The following is a 23,774-nucleotide window of genomic DNA, read 5'->3' on the forward strand; positions in this document are numbered from 1 at the left end:
AGGATTCAGGTAACCCAACTCCACCACCTTCTTATGGCTGCATTTGCTCCTTATCAAACTATTTCTACCCTGTGCTATTAAACAAACAGCATTCCGTCTCTCCAGCTAGGAGAGATGGTAAGCAAGTTCAGAACAGCTGTTTCCAAGTTAACATTTGTCCTTTTCCTTCCATCTGCCCAGCTACGGATGAAAGTCTGAATCAGTCTTCAAGTTTACTGCTTTTGGAAAATACTTTCTAGGACCTGTATTTTTTCTGGTGCCTTACTGCAAGTTCTGAACAGCTTAAATTCTCTAACTGACAACATAACCATTCCCATATGATTTAGTCATGTTCTTCCACATCACTGAACACATGGGAAGCTACTTTGAAAAAACATATTAAACTAACACACGCAGAATTACCAACCTCTTCATACAGAGCAAGATCCTTACCGATATCATCAAGCAAAGAGACCACAAAATTAGAAATAAATACATTGTTGGCCATGAAAACACATGAAAAGTATTCTCTTGGTCTATTCAGCAGAAAGCACACTTTGACACTTACAGATGTTCACATTTACCTTCTTATCAATGTGGTTTAGGGTTCTCCCCTCTGTAGCTAAATGCTCCCCAGCCTTGGGTAACTACTGCTCAGATTTGCTCTTTCTGCAGTGCTGGTGCCAGACACCTTGGGGAGCTCAGGATGACAAAAAGAAAAAAAAAAAAATCTTTTCAGGATAAAGGACTGTGGTAAAGAATTATAACTCCTCTTCATCTTCTGCTTTTACATCTTTGACTACATCATCCTTTTTACTTCACCACTATTAATTTTCTGAACAAGATATTAATTTGGCCAATTAGTCCTCTCTAAAGATTTCTGACAAATACCCAGCATAAGATACATCTATATAATCACTGCATCTCTTACCCCAGTACAAATATCATAAAGTTTTCATTCTGATTTAGAAACTTCTCTCCTTACAATAAGAAGTGAAAACAAGTTTTCACAGTTGGCAGGTATAGATTCTGAATTTACAAGAAAACTAAATGCTACATCAACAGATACAGAAGATATTCTTGCATATATTCCTGGAAGATAAGACTCCTACAGCTTCATTTTGTACACTGCACAAATTACAAGCACAGATAACCTCACTAAAAAGATCCTTTCCTTTAACTTCTCTGGCAAGATTCTCAATGTAATTAAAGTTCAGTTTAGCCTTTGAACTCGGCCACTGCCTTGTGAGCAATAGAGATTTGCAAGATAGCTGTATTCCGAATTAATGCTTTTTAAGCTCTGAACTTAGTTGTAGTAAATCCTTTTGGGGGAAAAAATTAAAACGAAGTTGTTAAAGGTCTATTAGACACATTCCTTCTATACACTGGCACAGAAAGGTCTTGCAGAAAACCAGTAAATTTTGCCTCCTTTGCTTTTCCCTATGCAGATTCAAAATTATTCAATTGCTATTATGCTTGTTCCCTCAGACAGGTGAGTTTTACTATACCTGGTCCTTGTACAGATGACATGGATCCATGCTAATGAGAAAATGATCTATATCTTTCCTCATGTTAACACGAGCTGTTTAGTCTCTCAGCTATGCTTTCTTTAAGTAGGTTGCCTTTTTTATCTTTCAGGTAACATGAACTATGAAATCAGTTACATTTTCCAGTAATAGACTTTTCAACCAAACGCAACCATTTCCATTCATATATCACAGAGGACCCCTCCAGGCACACTTCAGTGTTCAGTGGAGAATCTGGTGATATTCATTGATTTCTTCCAAGTTGCCAAATGCTTTGAGGCCTGATAAAAGACTTCATGCCAGCAGAGAGAAAGAAGAACAGAAAAAAAAAAGCTCACAAAAAGCTGCTATAAATAGCTGTTAATCAACATAGTCTACGTTACTGCTAAACATCCAGAGACTCTTTGACAGCATTAATTTCATTTTTGCTCATCTTTTCGGAGACTTTTTTCCATTCTTGGTAGGGCATATGTATCCCCACTGGATGTTAGCGGATGATATTTTACTTTGAAGTAAACTCTGCAGACCATCAGAATTCCCAGGTGTTCAGCCTAGGAGGGATGGAGGCACAGGTTAATGAGCTGCCATCCTTCTATACAGTGAAGGATTCTCTACATAAGAAGCTCTCCCAATATTCAGCAGCTGCAGTCCATTCCAAAGACAGAAATTCCAGCTTTGCTAAGTGAAGGTGCCAGTTATTTTTAAATCTGGGGCTCTTAATCCACCATCAGGACTCTCAATTTACCCTTTTAATGTCATTATAGACTTAGAGCTAATCCCAAACTGTAAGTAGCAACACATAGGACAAAAGGGAACTTTAAATCAGGATAGGCTCTGGATTCCTCATCTGACATACTGACACACTGAATAGCCATCTTTTAATCCCTAATTCTCTAACTCTTTCAGCTGCACACTATTTAAGTGCCTAGCTGTAAATTGGATTAAAGCCCCAAATATACCACTGCAGTTTTCTGACTCTCTGTGCTAGAAATGCAGACTTGTTTTAAACACTCACTCTTCTACTGGTTTAAAAGCCCTTTTCCTTCAGATGAAGATATTCTAGTCTTCTGTCAGCTACAGAACTTCTCTGGCACTTCCTTCTACAGCAGTCTACTGTAGCTCCTAGTCAGATTTCACAATAATCAGATACCAGCAATTCAACCTTGTTTGGCCTTTGACCCTATTGAAAAAAAAAAATTCAATATAGCACCATTTTAAAAATAAATTACCAAAATCCGAAACAGAATCCGAAGCATTACTACATCTCTACAAGATGCCTCACAGCTTTCACAACATACCAAATTGTTATAAACATGCTCCACCATTCACATCAGCCTCTCTAACACCTGCACTAGGCTTTCAATGACTTGAAGAGTCAGGATGCACGTAAGCAACTCTACATGCAAATACTTAAAAAAAAAAAAAGTAAATCTTTTCATTTTCGTCAAATTAAGCATATAGCCATTTGATTAAAATAAAACATTTTAAGTGGCCTATGTTTAAAAATATTTTTAAATTTCACTCACTTCTTAATTGAAAAGCAGTGAGATTTTTTTAAAGCTTTATTCTCTCATTTTCTCAGCTAATCAAGGAGCTGAGCTGTCATTGCAAGATAACCCAAATCAATTCTAACTGGCATCTCCAGCTTTATTGACACTTTTTAGCATTAAGATACAAGCATGAACACCTTATCTATAGCAATTAAAGTCTTCTGATTCCCTAAGCAACGAAGGTAAAGATGCCTAGAAATCAAACCCTAATAACTAGAAAAGCTGCACAGGAGGACAAACCAGGTCAAAACTTGCCTTCATGGTATAATTATTCAGTAAAGAAGTGCATTATTGTCTAAATTCTCCTAGATTTGTTTGATCCCCCTACACAGATTTTTTTCGTTACCAGAAAGAAATGTATATACATTGTGAAGTCATCTATTAATGTAGCAGTCAAATATTATCCAGTAGACAAATAGTTTAATTACATGAGCCAAATATATGGGAGGGGGTGTCGGATGACAGGGGACGGACGGGGACTGGAATGTGAAGAAAATGGGCTGGGTGGATTTTGAATAGTTTTAAAATTAATGTGTGCTGATTAAATGCACATCTGGAAATAATTAAAACTAAGTGTTTTATCACAATAGTGGATTCACACAAAGACTCTGCTCATGACAATTTCTATAGATTCTATGACTTGCTATATATTTGTGAGGAACCTCTTTCGCATGCGTGTAACAGGCAGAGACCCACACAACTTTGCTGCCTTTTTTTTTTTTTCCCCCAAACAATCTGCCTGTGACACCTTGGCTGTGATACCGTCCGGGTAAGTGTTTTTGGTTGAGCTGCTCACCAGTTTTCCCCAGCCCTAGTGCCATGACAAGGCCACGCGTCCGGCCTTTCGCTGCCCGGGCCGAGCTGCAGCCCGGGGGGGGAGCGGCCCCGCTCTGCGCCCCCTGCCGGCCGCTGCCGCACACAGACACGGGCAGGCGCGCATTCAAAACACGACGTTGCTCAGCAACCAGCGGGTTCGCTCGGGGAAACAAAGCCCGCTCCCCAAGATCAGTCAGCCCTCATCTATTTCAAATGTTGCTCCTGGTCTGCTCGAACCAGTCGCAGAATCCCGGAACTGTCTGAGCTGGAAGGGACCTTAGAGATCATCTTGTTCCAACCCCCCTGCCATGGCCAGGGACACCTCCCACCAGACCAGCTTACTCCAAGCCCCGTCCAGCCTGGCCTTGAACACCTCACTAGGGATGAAGGGATGGGGCATCCACAACTTCTCTCGGCAACCCGTTCCAGTGACCCATCACCCTCACAGTATAAAGAATATGGGCACAAGTTGGAACATAAAGGGATCCACTTGAATAGGAGGAAGAACTTTATCACGGTGAGGGTGACGGAGCCCTGGAACAGGCTGCCCAGGGAGGGTGTGGAGTCCCCTTCTTTGGAAATTTTCAAGACCCGCCTGGATGCTGTCCTGAGTAACATGCTCTGACAAGCTCTGGGTGATCCTGCTCTGGCAGGGGAGTTGGACTAGATGATCTCTATGGTCCCTTCCAACTCTAAAAATTCAGTGAAATTCAGTGAAATATCTTCCTAAAATCTAATCGAAATCTCCCCTCTTTCAGTTTAAAACCATCACCCCTCGTCCTATTGCTCCACTCCCTGATAGAATCCCTCCCCATCCTTCCTGTAGGCCCCTGACACGAGTTATGTCCATGGTTAAACCACGTGCCCCACAGGCAGAAGCCCCTCGCCTATGCCTACACGATGACTTGTTCCATATGGTTTTAGTCCTCACCCCTCTGTCCTTCAGCACACAAAACACAAGAACTATTTCATCCTGCAGGGGAAAAAAAAAAAAAAAAAAAAAAAAAAAAAAAAAGGTGAACCTTCCTGGAAAGAAAAGGAGAGTCCAAGGGAATGTGACGGGGGAGCCCGCCTTCCAGTGACAGCACGAGCGCGCCGCCTCCCAACTGGAGCCCTGCCATCCTTAGTCATGCACAGCTGGTGTTTGCTCACTAAAATACTCTGTTCATAAACAAGCAATCTCTATCCTATTATTGCTGCCATCTATTAATTCAACTTGTTTCTACTATAATAAATCGTCTCTGGCCAGGCAGCTTTCATAAATACTCATTCTAGTCTGAATATGAATCGTCCTGGCACGAAACCCAAAAATTCTTCCCAAGCGCTCCTAGGGGAGCACAACTGACTGCTGGTACATCAAAAGAATGAAAAGAATCAGCTGTCAAACTAAGCAAGCAATTAAAAATAGCACACAAGGGTAAAACTTTATTTCTTAGCACAAAAAGATCACTGTATAGATTTATAGGCCTTGGTACGGGCACAAGAGCTTATCCAATTCTTAACTAATCCATCTACAACAGGTAACCCAGGGTTCTGAAAGCCTAATATTCTGGAGAGGGATAAGAGGCTGCCCTGCTTATTTCCCTGGCTTTGCATCAAAAAAAAACCCCAAAAAAACTCCAAAACAAAAAACAAAACAAAACCCAAACCAAAACTAAAAAAAACCCTCTATTTTGACTTGGATGTGGTATCTAGGCATCTAATGAAACCCTGTCTTCAATTATTTACTCTGTAACCATGAGGTAAAAATCTGCCCAACAGACTGAGCACCAGCATGCACGACTGGAGCTCCCCAGTTCTGGTCCCTGCTCTGCCAACAACATTGTGTGCCAGTGACTATGTCCAAGGCTCTGTCGATGCCTTAATACTTCAGACCATCACTTCAATAACTGAAAAAGCTGCTTTTTTTTAAAAAAAAAAAAAAGGTCTACCTATAGAAACAGGGGTTTGGTTTTTAACTATAGAAAGTAGACTTTTAAGAAAAGATGAAGCTTTCTTTTATCAACAGCACTAGAGATTCCTTTATGCTTTGACTGTTAATCTTCACTCTCAAATGACAATACGATGTCACAGCTGTTACTGAAAGCAGCAAGAATCTACTCTAATCCAATCTCCTCTGAAAGCATCTTCTCCACAGATCTCCCTCAGCAGAAAACAGTTGATCTCAATAGTCTGTGACCTGTATAATCTTAGAAAAAGAATACTTGAAAGATCAGAAGACAACATTATTTTTGAAATCATTTAGCTCCAGTATACTACTTGCTTTGAAAATCTAGCTACAAACATTGAACTTGTAACAGAATCAGACTGTACGTAACGAAGGAAGCACAGACCTTTATTGTCATGGTGACCTATCTTTTTTCACAAGTCCTTTCTTTCCTCCTTTAAACAGTACATCAAGTCCAAGCATCAGTTTCTATAAATCTGTATTTTGCTTGTAAGAGACATAAGGACTGTAATGAAGTTGCAGGAGGCTGCTGAAGCTCTGATCTACTGACAGAATCATTACTGCTCCCAAAGAAAGAGATGAACTTATAATAGCAATGAAGGGAAGCCATAGGAAGATGAGGCACAATCAGTAGTTATTAAAAGCAAAATGAAGAGGTCCATTGCTGCATATCTGAGGTGAAAGAAATCCACCATAAACTTCAGCAGGAGGCACCAATGCACTCTGGAAAACAACTTTTTTATTTATTTCACCGTAACAAAACTAACATTGCATTAATCCCTACAATTCAGAGCACTGGACAATCCCAGCCTGCATCAAGGTCCCAGAGACACCCATTTCATAACCTTGACCCACAAAACTAGTGAACTGAAATCAATGGGAGTACACAAATGAACACAGTGGCAAATTCAAGCCCAAAGATTAAACATACACATGATATATGCCATCATTTTCTTCAATAAATATAGTATTGCACGAACAAACAAGATAGAGTTTTTATTGAATCCACCTTAATTTCATATTTTCTAACCTGTAACTACATCAATGCACCATCTCACCATGACAGTAGCTTGCTAAATTGTGACCATCAGTTCATGCAAGTCACAGCTATTTCATTAATTTCAGCTGTTCTTCACTGACGAACAACCACTAGAGGCTGGCCTTCAATTTTGCACCACCACATAATTGTAACACCAGAAATGACTAGTGCATTCTATGTTTACTTAACTTTCTTGGCTAGTTTTCTTTTAAAATTATTTCTCAATAATTCTCTCCCTGATTTTCCAAATAACTCCAGCAACAACCTCTTCAATCATTCTAAACTATGGTCTCTCCTACTTGTGTGCTTTACAAGTGTTTTAATGGGCTACTAGAAGTGGTGTAACACATTATTATGTTTAAAGCCAGATGTTTAACTTCTAACAAAGGGCATAATCCCAAAGCTTGTGTACGTCAGAATTAGTAAGAGATGCTTAATCTAAATATAAATTTAAACAATGCACAAAACCACACATTTGAAAAGTATCAGGCATAATTCTAAAAACACTTAAGCTGGTACAAAAAGTTATATGCAATTAGTTGACATGGTTTCCATGGAGCTACTCAATGACCATGCCACAACACAGACCACCCTGCAGGATCACATTCATTTTGTAAAAGTGTTATAGCAAATGCCATGTTTTAAAGTTAATTAGAAGGAACCATTCAAGCAGTTGTGCTTTTCAAGATGACAGATTTTTCTCTGAAATCAAATTACTCCAGCAGCCTATTTAAAACACAGAATTAAAAACTGTGAAATATCAAGATCAGATGCCATTACAAACAGTACATTTTTCATGTAACAGCTCTAAACATTCTCTCAGCAAGTATGACTGAGTTTATGGTAATTTTTTTAATCTTTTAGAAAATTCCTACAGGAAGTGTGTAGACTGCATGTAAACTTCACTCCTTCTACCTGTCATTTTCTTCTACAAGAAAAAAATGCTACATTTACCAGATTAAAGTACTTCAAGATACTTTGTATTTAATTAATACTTTATGAGTACAAAACCTGCATTATACACCCTCACATAGGAGGTGAAGCTTGCTTCTGAGTTTACCTCTGTGACAATACACATGGACAATGGAACGACTCCCAGTTTATAGCAGCAGGTGGACGTAACAAAGACCTGGTGTTTTCACACTCGAATGGTTCCCACTGTCTATTTATAGTCCAAGTAACAGTTGGAGCAATACCAAAATGGGCAATGATACTTTGCCACTCAAAAAATGTATTTCCAAGCTTTAGGAAAGATACTTAGATCCTTTTTTTACCTTATATGTTTATATACATCAAGCATTTTTACACTTGATAAAAAAAGCAAGTCTTTAGGGCTATTAAAATATTTTGGACACCATCCAGCACTTACTCATATTTTTTCCAAGTCAGTGCTCTGAATTGATAGAATTTAATTATTTATTACATTTCTACAACCTGCACAAACATCCTCTACTATGTCTACACATCCTGGCAGAATTGCAGTTGGACACAGAGGCACACAAGGGAAAGGGCGCAGCCAAACCCAGATGACGGATGAAAGCTACCAAGCCACTCATGGTACTGATAAAATATAAACAAATTAATAAAAACTCAAAAGCCCATGAAAAACAAATAAAGGAATTAACTGCCAGAGTAAATATTTAGATTTAATGTATGTAACTGCCCCCAGCAGTAACCATTTATTTATGATTCACACACTTGTTTCACATTAAGGCTGATAATTAGATGTTCACCTACCGAATCATTTGCTGCTAGGGCAAGGGCTACATTTACTGCAAGAAAAAGGAAGAAAAAAAAAAAAAAGATTAAGTGCATGAAACCTTAATTCCTAAATTTTCAGAATGTTATAATTTCTAACAAAAGAAAACATAATATGAATACATCACACTTAATAACTCATGCCCCTTTTTTTGATTTCATGTGATACATTAAACATGGATATTTTCTGGAAGAAGGTGCAACACATGCTTTTCGCTTGATTTTTATGTCAAAAGACAAGGTCTAATCTACCCTGAAAGCATCTGTAACAACGAAAGAAACAGAAAAACTGCCACTAAAAAGACTGTGAGCTTGTTTACACATTTTACATTTCCATCAACACTTCTGTAACAGAAAAGTACATGCAAGAAATAATATCTTTCAATGGCTCACCTGTTTCAATTATGCTGGAAGACCTCCTAGAAGCTTCAGTATAACCAAATAGTAACTGTTATAATCCAAGCAGTAACAACTTTTAAAAGAATAAACACACACAAACAAACAAAAAAAACCCAACACACAACTCTTTCTTGGATAACATCTTTTGCTTTCTTTACACGTTGCTGTCCACACAGCCTTTTAAGAAAGACAAGCTGCATTTGAGCCTTGTTCTACTGGAAAAGTATGAAGGTACTGAGAACAAGTTGGGGAGCCATATTCCCCCCTTAGGGAATTTAGTATTGAGAAAGACAAGTTCCTTTAATCACAGAGGTGAGGAGGTTAACAAAGAAAATTGTACAGCTCTCCCTAAGCAGCACACAGCATCTGTTTACTCCTAAAATGATAAAGCATACAGATTTTATTCCTCAGTTTGCTATTTAAACAGATGCTTGATTAACTGTTCCCTGAATCAATCAGAGGAAAACGCATCCTCTGAAACTTGGAGACCAATCTACAAGTCACAGATAAGGGGAAAAAACAAGCAAACCGATGGTAAACAAAAAAGTAAAACATAAAATCGACTGCAGCTCATGTCTGGAGAGCCACAAAGGAAGAAGCAAGTTACTCCATACACTGTCTTAAAACCACTTTATACATCTACCTTCTTCCTATAAAATTATCACGTGTGAAAATTAAAGTATGATTCACAACACTTCCTCAATAAAGGATATTTGACTGTTGAAGGGAAAAAAGTTAGACAGTGGCAATAACATAGTGGGAAAACCTGAGATTTTTAGCTGAATATCTAGCTGGACACCTCATGTTCTCAGCTGAATTCCAATCTTGCCTTCCATTTTCTATGTATTACCACCAGTTCCAACAAGGAGTTGCATGGTCCTATGCGTGCAGCATAGGACCTACCCTGACCCTAAAACATTCAAGGTGGCCCTAACTAGTAAGTTCCAATAACCAGGAGTACAGGGCAGATACATTCCAGCAGTTCAATACAACTATTATTATTATATTTTAAAAATTCACAGCAGGCTCCAAGAAGAGTCAGCATGGCGTCTCTGCCCATGCTAAACCAGCCAAACAGTATGAAGAATGATGCACAGGGAGATCTGAGTTAGTCTTCTTAAAAATCAGTGCAAGTCTGGGAAGATTTATTAGTTTGGACTTTGTAACTTCCAAATCTGAATTGGCCCTAGAAATAGCACAATTGAATTCTCAGAATACTGGGCTAACAACATAAATAAAACTTCTTGGCCCAAAGTCAGACACATACAGGGCCAGCTGAGTATGTCTGCATCTGTGACATGATTAACCTACATCATCAATAAAATAACTATAGATAACTAAGATGACCTCTCTCTGAAAGATAAATTGACATGTAAGTATTGAAAGTTAAGTACTATTTAGAAACAAAATAACCAAGTTATGACTATTTATCAGAGTATTTTAACATGTAGAGAAGGCCTATAATCAAAAACCATGACATTGATCCTGGAAAAGAGCCATGAACAAACATTATTATTGCTTCTGCCAAAGCCCAGACTTGTGTCCAGGTTGGTCAGGCGAATAGATGGATTTTGGCCTCTACTATGAAAGGGTGAGTTTCAATAACAGTACATCCTACATGCAGAATAAAAGCATGCAAGAGAAAAAAAAATTAAAACATAGTTAATATGACTAAGATAAAGTCAACACATTGACAAATGTATCAACTATTCTGAAGAATAATGAAAAATCTCAGCCCATTAGTCTTTGCTAAAAATGTCTGGAGGCCAAGGTAACTGGTAATATCAGTAGTTTTATTTTCCTCAAAATGCAGGATTAACAAAATGTGAGCAAGAACACCAGCCATTAATTTTATTCCACTTCCACAGCTGAAAACAAGAAGAGTTTCAATAAATCAGAAACTTCTCTTCTTTCAAGATCACACTGTGAACTCTTCTTATGCCAGGATCAATTTCCTCTCATCTTCAGGGTAATGCAAAAGAGGGGACAGAAGAGACAAAACAAAAACAAAAAAACCCACAAAACCAACCAAACAAAAACCCCACAAGAACAAACAAACAAACAAAACAACCAACAACTTTGGCCAGATGGACTAAATACAACAAAACACTGGTAAAAGACAGAAACTTGCCAGGAAAGAGACAGGAAACACAGGAAACAAACCAACCGTTATACCATGCAAACAAAAACAATAATCAAAGTATTTAAACACACATTGAAAAATATTTTTCCTATAACACACTTTCTTCTTTTAATAATTGAATAGATTGACTTCAGAAGACCAAAAGGCGCTAGAATCAACAGAGAATGCAGCATGAAAGCTTTATGCAACTAACAGAAAGAGTTATTCAACACGTTAAGGAATGGCCCTGACAAACTTGACCAGAATGCACATCCACTTGTGTGCAAACGGAGATCCAGAGCAATTGAAACACACTGGGAGAAAGAAGAGGAAGAGCCTTGACAGTCCTTCAGAGAGATGCAGACAATAAGACTGATGACATTTTCTGTGGAGGTGTGTACTATCCACCTTCCTTTTCAACTCCTGCTCTCAAAATGAATCAGTAGAGTTGTCACCGAACACGTCCCCCCAAACCTCCATTACGAAGAACATCATTTTATGTTCACAATTCAGCAATGATGCTATGCAATGCTTTTATTCATATGAGTTATCTGATGTTCAACTGTTTCTCTGAACCATGAAATTTATTCTCATTTTAATGAACAAGAATCTAGATTCCTTTTTCTTCTCAATATTATAAATGAATACATTCATTAACAAAAGGATGTCCCATACAGCAACATTTGAATGGTTCATTTACATTTCAGTTCTTATTTAATGCTTGTTGAACCCTAGTTTTTTAATTTTAAATGCATAGGTATGAACTCCCAGGTTTAAGTATTATTCATACATGTGTCACACTTTATGTACAAATTACCTACAGATGTGTACAAATTACATACAGACACCAGTTAGCAGAACTTAAATTAGCACATCTGTTTGCAGACATAAGGAGGATAATCTGAATTTACTGTTCAAATTACGTTCATTTTGTAAATTGTTGATTTAGAAACAGGTATTTGGTATTTTCAGTAACCTGAACCAACCAGCCTATGAATTATAACCACTAACCAAAAGGCACATCATTAACAAATGCAAGTGTTAATTGTTTTGCATGTACAGGAATGTGTATCCTATGTACACAACATTATATAAGTGTATTCAGTGTATAGGAAAAAAAAATTTTTTTTAAAGTACAGTTACTTTTACTACAGATATCAGATATTTGTCTGTTCTAGTATTTATTAGACAGTCCTTATGAAGTATGGCAAAAATACAAACCACAAAATGAGAAATTAAAAGCTACATCAATGTGTTACTCATAGAAAATGGAGACAAACAGTAGGCAACATTCAAATCAAGTATGACTTTTTTTCCATCTGCGTGCTAAAGAAGATATTTTTAAACAGATTTCTAACACTTTACAAAGATCTTCTCAAAGAGGTTTACCTTCAGTGTCATCTTTCTTTAAGTTCAAGCAAACTTCTGCAGTACTGGTAACTTACGTACTATTTTGTTCAACCACCTGGGAAGTGCTTATTTAGAAAAAAATTAATTCAAAACTTAATGGTGGGGCTGAGAAGAGCTCAAGGTGCTTCACAAGGCTCTGATGAATTTGTGTGGTTTGTAACTACTGTTTCACCTTTCCTTTATTAAATACCTACGCAAGTAGTTGAGAAAATTGCACAGAGACCTGATTTTGAAACCTTCCAAATATTAGCATCCTCTACGGAGCGTGTGACTGTGCTGACATAGGACACTGTACAGGCACACCTACGCTGCCAGGGAAAGAGGAGCTGCAGTATCACTGCACTGGCCTATGATCTCCTCCACCTCAGGTTACATCACCTCTTAAGAAAGCACTGTCCCAGGACAGCACAAAGATATTTTAAAGCTGTCTGTTCAGTTTGCACTTCATTTAAAGCCAAGGCCTCTGCACCCACATCGGTTCTCAACGGCTGCAACAGGGCTTGACATAGATGAAGGGCTGTGCTAGTGGGACTCAACACAATGACACAACAAGTGCCCAAATAGTTCTTATAAAGTGCTACAAAAGGTGCGAAGTAAACAGTAACATGAAAAAAACAACTCACCTGCTGTTGTTGATTTTCCAACTCCCCCTTTTCCAGAAGCCAAGACCACCACCTGCTTAACTCCTTCTATGGGCTTCTGTTTGGGCAGCCCCCGTGACAGGATCTGGGCGCGTTTGTCCCTTAGAGAGTCATCCCTGAAGCTTGAGGACTAACAAAAACAGAAAGCAAGCGAATGGGTATGCACCAACCTGCAGTTTCCACAGGGAGAGCTGATAAAGAAGAACCCACCGTTTTCACTGATGGTCCAAAAAAAGCTCTTTGCCGGCAGTCTCTCCCAAAGGGAGCCCGCTCCACAGGCGGACAGCCTAGCAGGGGTGATATAATAACCCCAATGGGCATTTTGTTTAGACGCACAGTTAAATAGGATTGGTCTTAGCACTTAAAAGAAAAAATAAAAAATAAATGAGGGCTTGTGTTTAAACCAAAACAGCACTTAAAAAGTTGGAAGCTTTAAACAATAAGCTAGACCTAGCGGTCTTTTATGTTACAGTTGCTTCGAGCACAGGACAGGCAGAGAAACCCCCGGTGCTGAGGTGAAGCGCCTGTGGCTGTCCCGGGGGGCTGCCCCTCGCCCGGGCCGTATGAGGCAGCCGGGCCAGTGCCGCTCCGGTGGGGCGAGCGCCTCTGCCCTGCTGCTCCAGAGGCGAGAGGGACCCGACGGCTGTTCCGCGGCCTCCGCAGCGGGACAGAGGGACCACCGGACGGGAGCCTGCGTCTCTACCACCTACTGCCCGGTGGCACCACAGGCGGCGAGCGACCGCTGGCTCCCGCCATAGAACCGACCCCGGTCCCGGCAAAAAAAAAGCGTGCAGAGACTCATCTTCCTCTGCTCGCTCCGGCCGCTGCCTCAGCCACCGCATCCCCACACCGCACACCCCCCCGCTAACGGAACCACAGACACCGGAGCAGGCCGAGGACCACGGCGGCTCTCCCACCTCCCACCCCCGCGCAGCTCCCCCCAGACACACCGCTCCATCCCGGCCCGGGCTTTCCGCCCACGCTTAGTTCACTCACCGCCGAGCCGGCAAACGAAGCGGCGGCCCCGCACACCGGAGCCCTCCCGCCGCCGCCACCGACGGGGAAGCGGGCGGCGCGTAGCGCCCAACGCCAGGCGGGAGCCCCCATTGCCCGCCGCCTACCCCCGCCCCGGGCGCGCTGAGATGGCGCCGTTTCGCCGCGCCTCGGCCCGCCCCTTTCAATGCGCCGGGTTGGGCCTCCCCCAGCTGGGCCGGGGCACCGGCGAGAGCGTAGAGGTTGCTGGAAATGGAGGACTTCGCACTGAGAGAACTGCTCCTGGTGGAACAGACCGAGGCCTGCCCGCCTGAAGAGCCGGGCTCCCAGGAAAAAGGAGCTCCTTGCCGCTGTCTGTGAGAAAACTGGGCCCAAAGGGGTAAATATCAGGGGACCGGGTGCGTTGCGAGTTGGTTTGGGGTCGTCCCTTACTATGTTTTTATTTGTTCCCCCCTCAGTCTCGCCCTGGTTTTTCCCCTTCAGCTTCTCAGTGGCTGCTGGATTCGCGTCTTGGCCCACGGAATGGTTGGCCAAGGGCTTGGCCTCTCCTTGGTCTGTGTCTTCTTCAAATATAGTAAATATCATAGAATGGTTAGAGTTGGAAGGGACCTTAGAGATCATCTTGTTCCAACCCCCCCTGCCATGGACAGGGACACTTCCCACTAGAGCACGTTGCTCAAAGCCCCATCCAGCCTGGCCTTGAACACCTCCATAGATGGGGCCTCCACAACTTCTCTAGGCAACCTGTTCCAGTGACTCACCGCCTTCACAGTAAAGAATTTCTTTCTGGTATCTAATCTAAATTTCCCCTCTTTCAATTTAAAACCATTACCCCTTGTCCTGCCACTACGCTTCCCAACAAAGAGTCCAAGCTCTCCTGTAGGCCCCCTTCAGGTACTGGAAGGCTTCTATGAGGTCTCCCCGGAGCTTTCTCTTCTCCAGGCTGAACAACCCCAGCTCTCTCAGCCTCTCTTCAAGGTGCTCCATCCCTCTGATCATCTTCATGGCCCTATATTCCATTTCATCATTTGGGTTATTGATTAAAAGAACAAAGAGACCTGTAGCCAGGACAGATGCCACCTGTTGTTTTGTGGTTCCTTATGTTGTCTGAGATTTGTTTAAAACTCCAAGATAAACATCATCTATTGCTGCTGTTCCACCTGCGAGGCTTGTAACCACGTTGCAGAAGGAAATGAGATCAGTTTGACGTGGTTTGTTCTTGACAATTTCATGAATAGTCCTTATTCATCTAAGTGGTATTATAGAAGTAATTCACTTGGCAGTTTCAGGCCGCTAGTTTTCAAAGATAAAATGCAGTGTAGATGGTGTCCTTTGTTGGTATCTGTTGTAATATGTAATGGATCAGAGGATTTTACATCGGTTTAGAGCGTTATTAAAATAAACATTTCCTCTCTTTCACATTGAGCAGAACTTTCACCAGTATTTTAAATGTAATTTTTTGACTTGCATTATTAGAAGCACTAATCAAGCATTTTACAAAAAAGCACCATTTTAAAAGGCTTATTCCAGCGCTCAGCTGCACACAAAAATTACAATGATAAAAAGAAACGTTTTTGCTATCTGTTAAGTGATTCTCACTCAACTTCATGTTTGTTATACTCACATGAGCATATTTTGCATAACTAGCACAGACACCGGAAGAGTTTCCCGACAATTTACCCTGCTGCCAAACCAAAATGCAAAAGAATACTGAAAACCAATGAGCCAGCTTCATTTTGAAACCATAATATAGATCGGCATCAAGGGCCTTTTTTTCACTGCCTCGGGAAACCACGTTACCTTTTGCCTTGCAAGAAATTTGCATTATTTGTTTTCCTACCTTGAGCAGTTGGAGGCAGTGTTAAAGTGCAAAATACTATGTTTCTCACAGATATGAAATCGGTAATGCAGGATCACTGGTAAGCATACTGTTTAGAATACCAATCACTTTAAAGTCAATACAAAGAAAAGAAAATGGCAAAAAGGTTCCATAGTATATTCTCTGGTTCTGAGTATAGCTCAAACACCGACTGGAACAACACTCACAAATACTTTAGTGGGTTGTTTTTTTGGTAAAGCTGATCTAGCACAAAATAAAATTGATTTTAGAAAAGCGAGCTGGAGGAGTTTTCCAAACTCTCACCTAAGAAAGAACAATTCAGTTTTCAGTTTGTATTTTCAGTTGTAATAATTTCCTTTAGCACTGTTTTTTTAATAGTAGGAGAGCTAACGTGGCAGTAGGTTGTATTGAATGTGAGTATGAAAAGTAGAATTTGGCCAGTAGAAAGGGATTAAATTTGCTCAGCAATAAAGCAGACATTTTCAAAATACCTTGATTGTTAATAGTGGAATACATTGATTATAATTTCATTGATCACCCAGCCCTGTCACATTTAAGATAATGAAGGTTAAAATGTTGCTTTTTATCTTTTTTTTGTCCACATAGTGATAATTGGTTCATGAAGAAAGGGAGTCTAAGATAGTTAAGTTTTAGACCAGCTATCTGATGGATAATGAGGCTGATGTTGTATGATTAAGAAATACAGATGAATACATTAAATTATGAGTTAACCTATCATATATTGTTATACGTAGTTTGTTTATATAGTAAAATAAGATACAGTTCCCTAAAAAAAAGTTATGGAAGTTGTGGCACTTCTGGAGAAGCCAGAAAAACTTTCACTAGGATTGCCTTTTAAAAGTTAAGAGACTCTGCTTCTATCTGAGCCTCAGACTGCTGGAGAACAAGGAGGACACCTGGGGTCATCATATTCCCTTTTTCCACGATATCTTAAACTGCATCAGTTGTTCCCAAGCTTTCTTAAAGCTAAGCCTAGTTGGAAAAAAATGGTAATCCTCTGTGACTTATGGTGCTCTTACCCAACAACTGCTGGTGTGGGGAGCCTTGCTGCTCTGCCCTCATTTCTGAGCCACGGGCTTGTTAGTGCTGTCTGTTGGCTCAGCCCAGGCACCGTGTCTCAGGATGGCTGCCACCTCCTCCCTTTGGCGGCTCTGAGACCAAGCTAGAGCTGCTCTCGTGGCTCTTGCCAGACTATCATTCTCCTGTGGGGTTGACAAACTAGATCAGGCTGCAAAATAAACCAAGCCAAAATGCCTACCCGTGTGAGTTCTTTGCTTTATCTTTGCTATGCTCCTCGTGTAAATTAAAGTAACTTCCAGGTTGCTTTACTTAATGCTGAGAGATGCACAAACCAGCATCAGCCTGGCAGAGCTCGTGCACGTGGGCTTGGTGTTGTACGGGGGGTAACAGGCTCCAGCCTCATCTCTAAGGCAAACCTCAAAAACATGTAGTGACAGAAAGAGTGGTAATGGCTTCAAATTGGAAGGGCGTAGATTTACATTCGAAATCAGGAATAAATTTTTCACAGTGAGGGCGGTGAGGCACTGGAACAGGTTGCCCAGGGAAGGTGTGGATGCCCCCTCCCTGGAGGTAGGTGTTCAAGACCAGGCTGGATGGGGCTTTGAGCAACCTGGTCTAGTGGGAGATGTCCCTGCCCGTGGCAGGGGGGTTGGAACTAAATGATCTCTAAGGTCCCTTCCAACCCAAACCATTCCATGATTCTATGTAAGTAGGGAATTTCAGGCATGACAGGAGAAACAACTGCAGGCGTGTATGAGGAGAGCCCTTATGTCTCACGCAGTTGCCTCTTTGTCTTTCATTAGAATTTCTCTTCTTACGTCTTTTTCCTGCTAGGCTTAGATACCAAGGCTGATGTCACTGATACCGAGGCAGTTGTGCCCAAAGTAAATTTGGCCCAGGGAATTCGAACAGATTCTGATTTCAAATATCCACACAAACCAGATGAGGTTTACCTGTGCTTTCATATGGAGTATTACCTTATTTCAGAAGCAAACTGTGTTCATTATATATGGTGATACATGGAACTGTAACATCTTAAGCACAATGAAAACACGTAAGAAACAGTAATAATGTATTAATTTTTCTTTATCATGTGCATTAATATTTTCAATAAATATAAGACCATAAATGTAGCTTCATCCTATGTGAATGCTTTGCCAAAACTTAAACTGAGAAATATATTGGCTCCTTTAGTTACATTTTGCTAAATGAGGAAGGTCTGGCAGAACTGAGCCCAATTTAGTTTGTGTACTGCTTTCGTGTGGACATTTTAATCACTACAGTCCTTCACAGTCAAGAAGAGATGAAAACCTTATTTAAATTATTGCTAGATTCTTCTGAAGTTAGTCATCAAGTCCTTCAGGTTAATATTGCTTACTATAGTTACAGTCACATCACAGTGAAGATGCAGCCGATATTACAGCAATTTTTCTAGCCTTAAGCAAGTGGTGCAGAAAATGAAGAGATTTATTTTGTTCAGTAACAAAGCCACATAATTTTTCTTAGGTACCTGATATATAGATATTCTGTGCATGAATGGAATTAACAGTAATTATTAATTATTATTAATTAAAAGTTTTTCCATCCTTGAAGAAAAGACGAAAATAAAGGTTTTGATTTTTTTAAACGTATTCCCAGTATTTGCCATATATTTTATAAACATTGAAGGAAAACTGGCTTTTTATTTCTTTTTTCTTTTGTTTTTCTTTTTTTTTTTTCCCAGTAATGGAGATAAATTGCAGTGAGAAGAGTCCCAGGGCCAGAAGGAGAACTATTGTATTAGACATTGTACAAATACAGAATAACTGTCCTAAAAGCTTCAGTAAATCATTTGACACCACTGGTCTGAGTCATAATAGCATTCAGTCACAGTTTGTGTCTGAAATCCTTTTAATTCTGCTCTTCGTTCATTTCTCTCAGTAATGAGCTTATGCTTTACAGGAAGCATTTTTGTTAACATCAGAACCTTGAGCCTAAATGAGTTTTGTATAGCAAATTAATCTTATTGGACAAATGAGGTTGATTGAGACATTACATCAACTTTTAATGTTTTTGGTGTTCAGTAATTATTTTTAAAATCTGGTTCATGTTCCAAACCAGTTCATTTTTTCTCCATGGCTATTCACCACTTGTCTCATAATCAGTGCAAGGTGTTTCAGAAGGGCATTGATGCGCTTTGGGCGTATGCAGACCCCTTACACAATTATGCCAGCAGCAACCTGCTCCAGAGTGTTTCAGTGTGTAAGGGCCCATCTCGGCTGAAAACACACATGATCCAAGGACACTTCTTGTGTCTGCACACCCTGTTTGAAGCATTTGTGTAGAACTGTGAGGCGTTCCACCACCACGGAGTCAGAGCAGCTGATTACTGGAATGCAATCCTTTGGTTAATCGTCAACTGTGAAGGAAAGTAACTCTTTTTCAAGGTTTTGCATTGAACCAGAAGCAGATCCAGGAATGTCATCTGGAGTTCCTGATTTCTACTCTCTTATGCTGAAGTGTTGCTATTACTGATTTACCCCCCCCAGGAAAGAAAGACATATTGCCTCAGAATTGCAATTATGCTAATGTCCTCTAATATCAATCAGCAGGCTGCTTTAGGCAGAATAGAGCCAACTGACATTCCTAGCACAGAGAGCAAAGATAGGCACGTTTATAACTTGCCTATTTTCTCCTTTATAGAAAACTTACACCGAGGAAAGAACAGCCTAAAGCAAAGCCGGTTTGAAGTTTAACTTTTACAAGAAGCTGAGCAAGGTCCTCTCGATTCAGAGAATTTATCTTTCCTTTCTTTTCTATCCCAGCTCCCTGGGCACGAAGAGAAGAGGGACAGGGTTCCTGGCTCCCTACAACAAAGTAAGTTTCTCCTAGTAATTGGCTCAGAGGAAGGTAGTTTTCTTGTGAAATCTTCATGAAAGCTCTTGGCCTATGGATCTTGAAACTAAGGTCTAAAAAACAACTCTATCACAGAAACGAATGTAATTTACATTCTTCTAATTACTGCCACCAAAGGACTGCACTGTACCTTTTAAAATACAAATCTATTCAAACTTTGACATAAGGAAACATCACAGTATTACAGGAAATAGAGGGATTATTGATAGAAAGCACAAATATTTTTTTTTGCACTAAGCAATTGCTGAATTCAGCACTTGGCTGATTAGCTCACAACTCTCAAGTCATTAGAGAAAGGAGGTTTGCAAAGCAGGGTGGTGTCGTGCAACCTGCTTCTTGAGAATGGGCTCTGGCCCGTCTTAACTGCTCAGCCAGAACCAGATTTTTTTTTGTTGGTCGGTTAGCCCTGACCAAAAGTGTTGCTGGAACCATTAAAAGTAAAGATGAGCTGCAGTGTCTGAGAATATCTCCTGTAATTAACCTTCTAGCACAGATGCAGCCTAAAGGTTCCCCTGAAGGTGAGCTGAGTCATTCTCTAAGCTCGAGTGCAGTAGTTAGATGTGGTTTTTTTCTATAACAGGAGCTACAGCACCTCTTATTTGTGCTGGAATTACTTGTGGGCACCAAAATGAAGGTCTTTTTAAGCTGGACACGGCCCTCACTCAGGCTGTCACTATGAAGATACAATTATTTTTCTTCCTATGGGCAACAGAGTATCCAGGGAAAGATTAAATATCTGTAATTTATATTAACATATCCCAAGTTACAGAGTAATTGTTTTACTCAGTTATTCATAAAAATGTAAGCCTCCAGCAGTTCCAAGAATTATCTGTGAAATAAAAAGCTCTTTTTGAAAAAGTTATACCAAATACCATTTTTCTATTTTGTTAGAACATCAAACATCGAAGATAAAGTGTTTTACTTTCACTCTGTAGCACCTATTTAGCATCTATTGTAAAAGAATGAAACTGTGACCCTTTGGCAGCTTAAAAAACACAATCAAAGATTATGTGAAAAATCTCCTTTTCATCATTGCAGTGCTTCTGAGGTATCAAATAATAAAGAAATATTATCACCCCAAATTTTTTCAAAAACATGCATTAAAAAATTCTGTGCCTTAAGAAACTGTGGAAATTAAATATTAAAGAACAGTTCTTGACACTGGAAGCTCTTTGAAACACGTTAAGCCACACTGGAAGTCATAGCAGGAAGCCACATTATTTCTTGACACATGGTCCATTATCTTATTTGATGCCATGAATATTCATTAGAATTTACAATCTTCTATTATTTAGTTCACTGCATTAAACATCTGCTTTTTTTCCCCCACAAGACCTGAGGGGAAACAAGATCACCTTCTATTTAAGTTGGTTAAAATCATGAAAGGATTATATATACACTATCATATTAACTGAAACCATCAAAAACTAAAGGCTGATGGTACATGAAAGTCCTGCAGTTGCTATTTGTTCTAAGAGGATGAATTCTCAAACTGCAATTTCAAGGGAAGCGCAGAGACCAACATTACTGTATGTGTGTGTGATGCTGTGTTATGGCAGTGAGATGCCCGTTTGTGTTGTAACGCGATGAGCTTACATCGAAGGGAATACAATGCCCAAATCTGTGAACCCTGCTTGGCTCATTGAGCTCTGGCAATCTTGTTGGACTATGCTGCGAAAGGGGTTGTTGTGTTCTGGGAACAGCAGCTCCAGCAACTGATAAATGACAGACCAAGCATATAATTAGTGCCTCTTCAAACTTACCCAGTTTTATCATGATGCATGGCAAATAGCACTCGGGATGACTTCAGAGGTTTGCTATTCAGAGAATTTCCTAATGACCTATCATTTGTGCGATGCTTTCCTGACTAGCTAAGGATCAGTGTGCCTGAGGGGGGGCGGAAATGATAGGAGCTGTGGCTCAAGGAGAAAGCTTTTGGCCTGAAGCTGTGGTAAGAGTTTTATTTTGAAAGTCATCCATATAAACGCAAAAAAAAAATGACATGCCGCCTGATTATGCCTGCACACTCAACAGTAACTAGAGGCAAAGAGTCCTCCAGGTACATAGAGAATAATAAATGACCTTTCCTATTGCTTGTGAAAGGAGCAGAAAGAGCCACATCTCAATCTATGTACATTTTTTAATAATAACATGAGGCTTTATGTCAATATTCTGATAATTTTAAACATGGCGTCTATTGAAAACATGGAGAACTCAAGTTCCACTTCGAGAAGATAGTAATGCATTTTTCTCTATAGCAATGTCCTCACATTGCCATCAAAATTTCTCACTGAAAATGAAAGAAATGGGATTAACTAACAAAACCACACTTCTGTGGTACTAATTGCTATTGCAAACATGTTTATGAGGTGAAGAGAGCAGTGATGCAGCAATAGCTGGGGAAAAGAACAGATTTCAATTCCTTTACATGACAGGAGTAGAGGACAGTATGCAGCATTAACAGAGACCAGTAATAAAGGTGCTGTGGGGCACAGCACAAACACTTGGGGAGTCACCTTGGGCCTGCACCAGGCCATCCCTGAACGTGGGACATGAAGAATGTAGGACCTCTGCTCCACAGTGCCTGCAACAGGGCCCAGTCTAAATACTTCCCCCATTAGGAGGACCCATCTGGATCAGCCAGGCATGGGTTAACTCAGTGGCTTGAAGCAAAGCAGAACCACCACCTACCGTCCTACCAGACCAGTGCCAGGCTCTGTGCAGATGCCTGGTCAGCAGCTCCATATGGGCCACAAGAAGCTGAGCTTCACCGATCAACACTGGCTTGAGCAAATGCATCAGGCCTGCTCAGGGGTAGCCAAGAGCCTGGATGTACAGCTGCAGGCTCTCATGCAGCACTCTCACTCCTCCCTGTTTGCTCCAGGCCCTGTGACCGCAGTCAGGCTTTATAGCTTTGTCCATCACCACTGCTTCAGTTACTGTCCTCCTGCACCCAGGCTGTTTCCATGCGCTCCTACTGCGTAGAGCCCAGATCCCAGACTCAGGAGAACTGGGAGGCGAGTACAAAGACATTTGAATATGCCTGCAGGGATCAGCCTGGCTGTGGCAGTGCCATTCCTAAGCCAGAACTCCTCCTGGAGTCAGTTTGGAACTCTGAATTCCAGAACTGAGTGTTGTGTTGAAACTCAAGGTTGGCTTTACACAAGAAAGGTTCAGGACTACTTTATTAGATTAGCTCAGTTCTGTGAAAAAAAAAAATAAATTGTATTGCTTCTAACCACTCTGAGGTGTTAGAATGAGCCCCTGTGGTACGTACTGTAGGCAGGCTACTCCCACTGCTCTCTTGATTTCACTGGAGCAGGATACATCAGTCCCTTTAACATTAATGTCTGTCCATCACACAGACAAAGGTTTGGTGCAGGAGACACCCGAGCAGGGGAAAAAAAAAAACACCACAGTTAAATGTCACAGGCAAATGAACATGCCTGACACCTGTAGAGAAAGAAATTGTGATTAATAATGTTCTTATTTCCTTTAGGCAATCATGGTAAGCAAGCAGATTGCGTGCCTTTATCTGGCTACCTTTGTTTCCCAATAGAGCCAAATTTCTGCTTCTCACTTAGAAAAACTGTAATTGTACCTGACACAGCCTTCACACCGAATCTGTTATTTTGTTCAGAAATTTAATTAACTTTTGATTACTTTAATTTAACACATTCCGGTATCTGTTTTGTAATTGTATGAAGGACTAAACAAAACACTAATCTATTTTTAATAGTGTATTTAATTTTTGCTGCATACTTTAAACACGCATAAAATCAACTGCTCAAATCACAGGATTGTTCTTCCACAACAG

The 23,774-nt window shown here is 40.4% G+C and overlaps 2 protein-coding genes across 14 annotated transcripts in view; one reads left to right on the forward strand and one right to left on the reverse strand.

Moving 5' to 3' along the window:
* The window catches only part of NUBPL (nucleotide binding protein-like), an 87,151-nt gene extending 72,755 nt beyond the window's left edge, over window positions 1–14,396 (reverse strand). For 2 of the 6 annotated variants that reach the window (XM_014941726.1, XM_014941723.1), the window contains exons 1-3: window positions 13,171–13,275; window positions 8,596–8,630; window positions 564–679 (exon numbers count right to left, since the gene is read on the reverse strand). Coding sequence is in view for 1 of the 6 variants with exons in the window: in XM_014941721.1 (XP_014797207.1) it covers window positions 8,596–8,630; window positions 13,171–13,318; window positions 14,185–14,295 (294 nt within the window). In the remaining 5 variants the exon portion in view is untranslated. Of the gene's footprint in view, window positions 1–563; window positions 680–8,595; window positions 8,635–13,170; window positions 13,319–14,184 lie in introns of those variants that run through there. The other 4 variants (XM_014941721.1, XM_014941724.1, XM_014941727.1 and 1 more) reach the window with 4 other exon arrangements.
* The window catches only part of DTD2 (D-tyrosyl-tRNA deacylase 2 (putative)), a 30,936-nt gene continuing 21,557 nt past the window's right edge, over window positions 14,396–23,774 (forward strand). For 6 of the 8 annotated variants that reach the window (XR_001412000.1, XR_001412002.1, XR_001411999.1 and 3 more), the window contains exons 1-2: window positions 14,402–14,560; window positions 19,867–19,918. The gene's annotated coding sequence lies outside the window, so the exon portion shown is untranslated. Of the gene's footprint in view, window positions 14,561–19,866; window positions 19,919–20,537; window positions 23,767–23,774 lie in introns of those variants that run through there. The other 2 variants (XR_001412003.1, XR_001412001.1) reach the window with 2 other exon arrangements.

Source organism: Calidris pugnax, unplaced genomic scaffold, assembly GCF_001431845.1.
Source record: "Calidris pugnax isolate Ruff unplaced genomic scaffold, ASM143184v1 scaffold56, whole genome shotgun sequence".
Classification (NCBI taxonomy): Eukaryota; Metazoa; Chordata; class Aves; order Charadriiformes; family Scolopacidae; genus Calidris; species Calidris pugnax.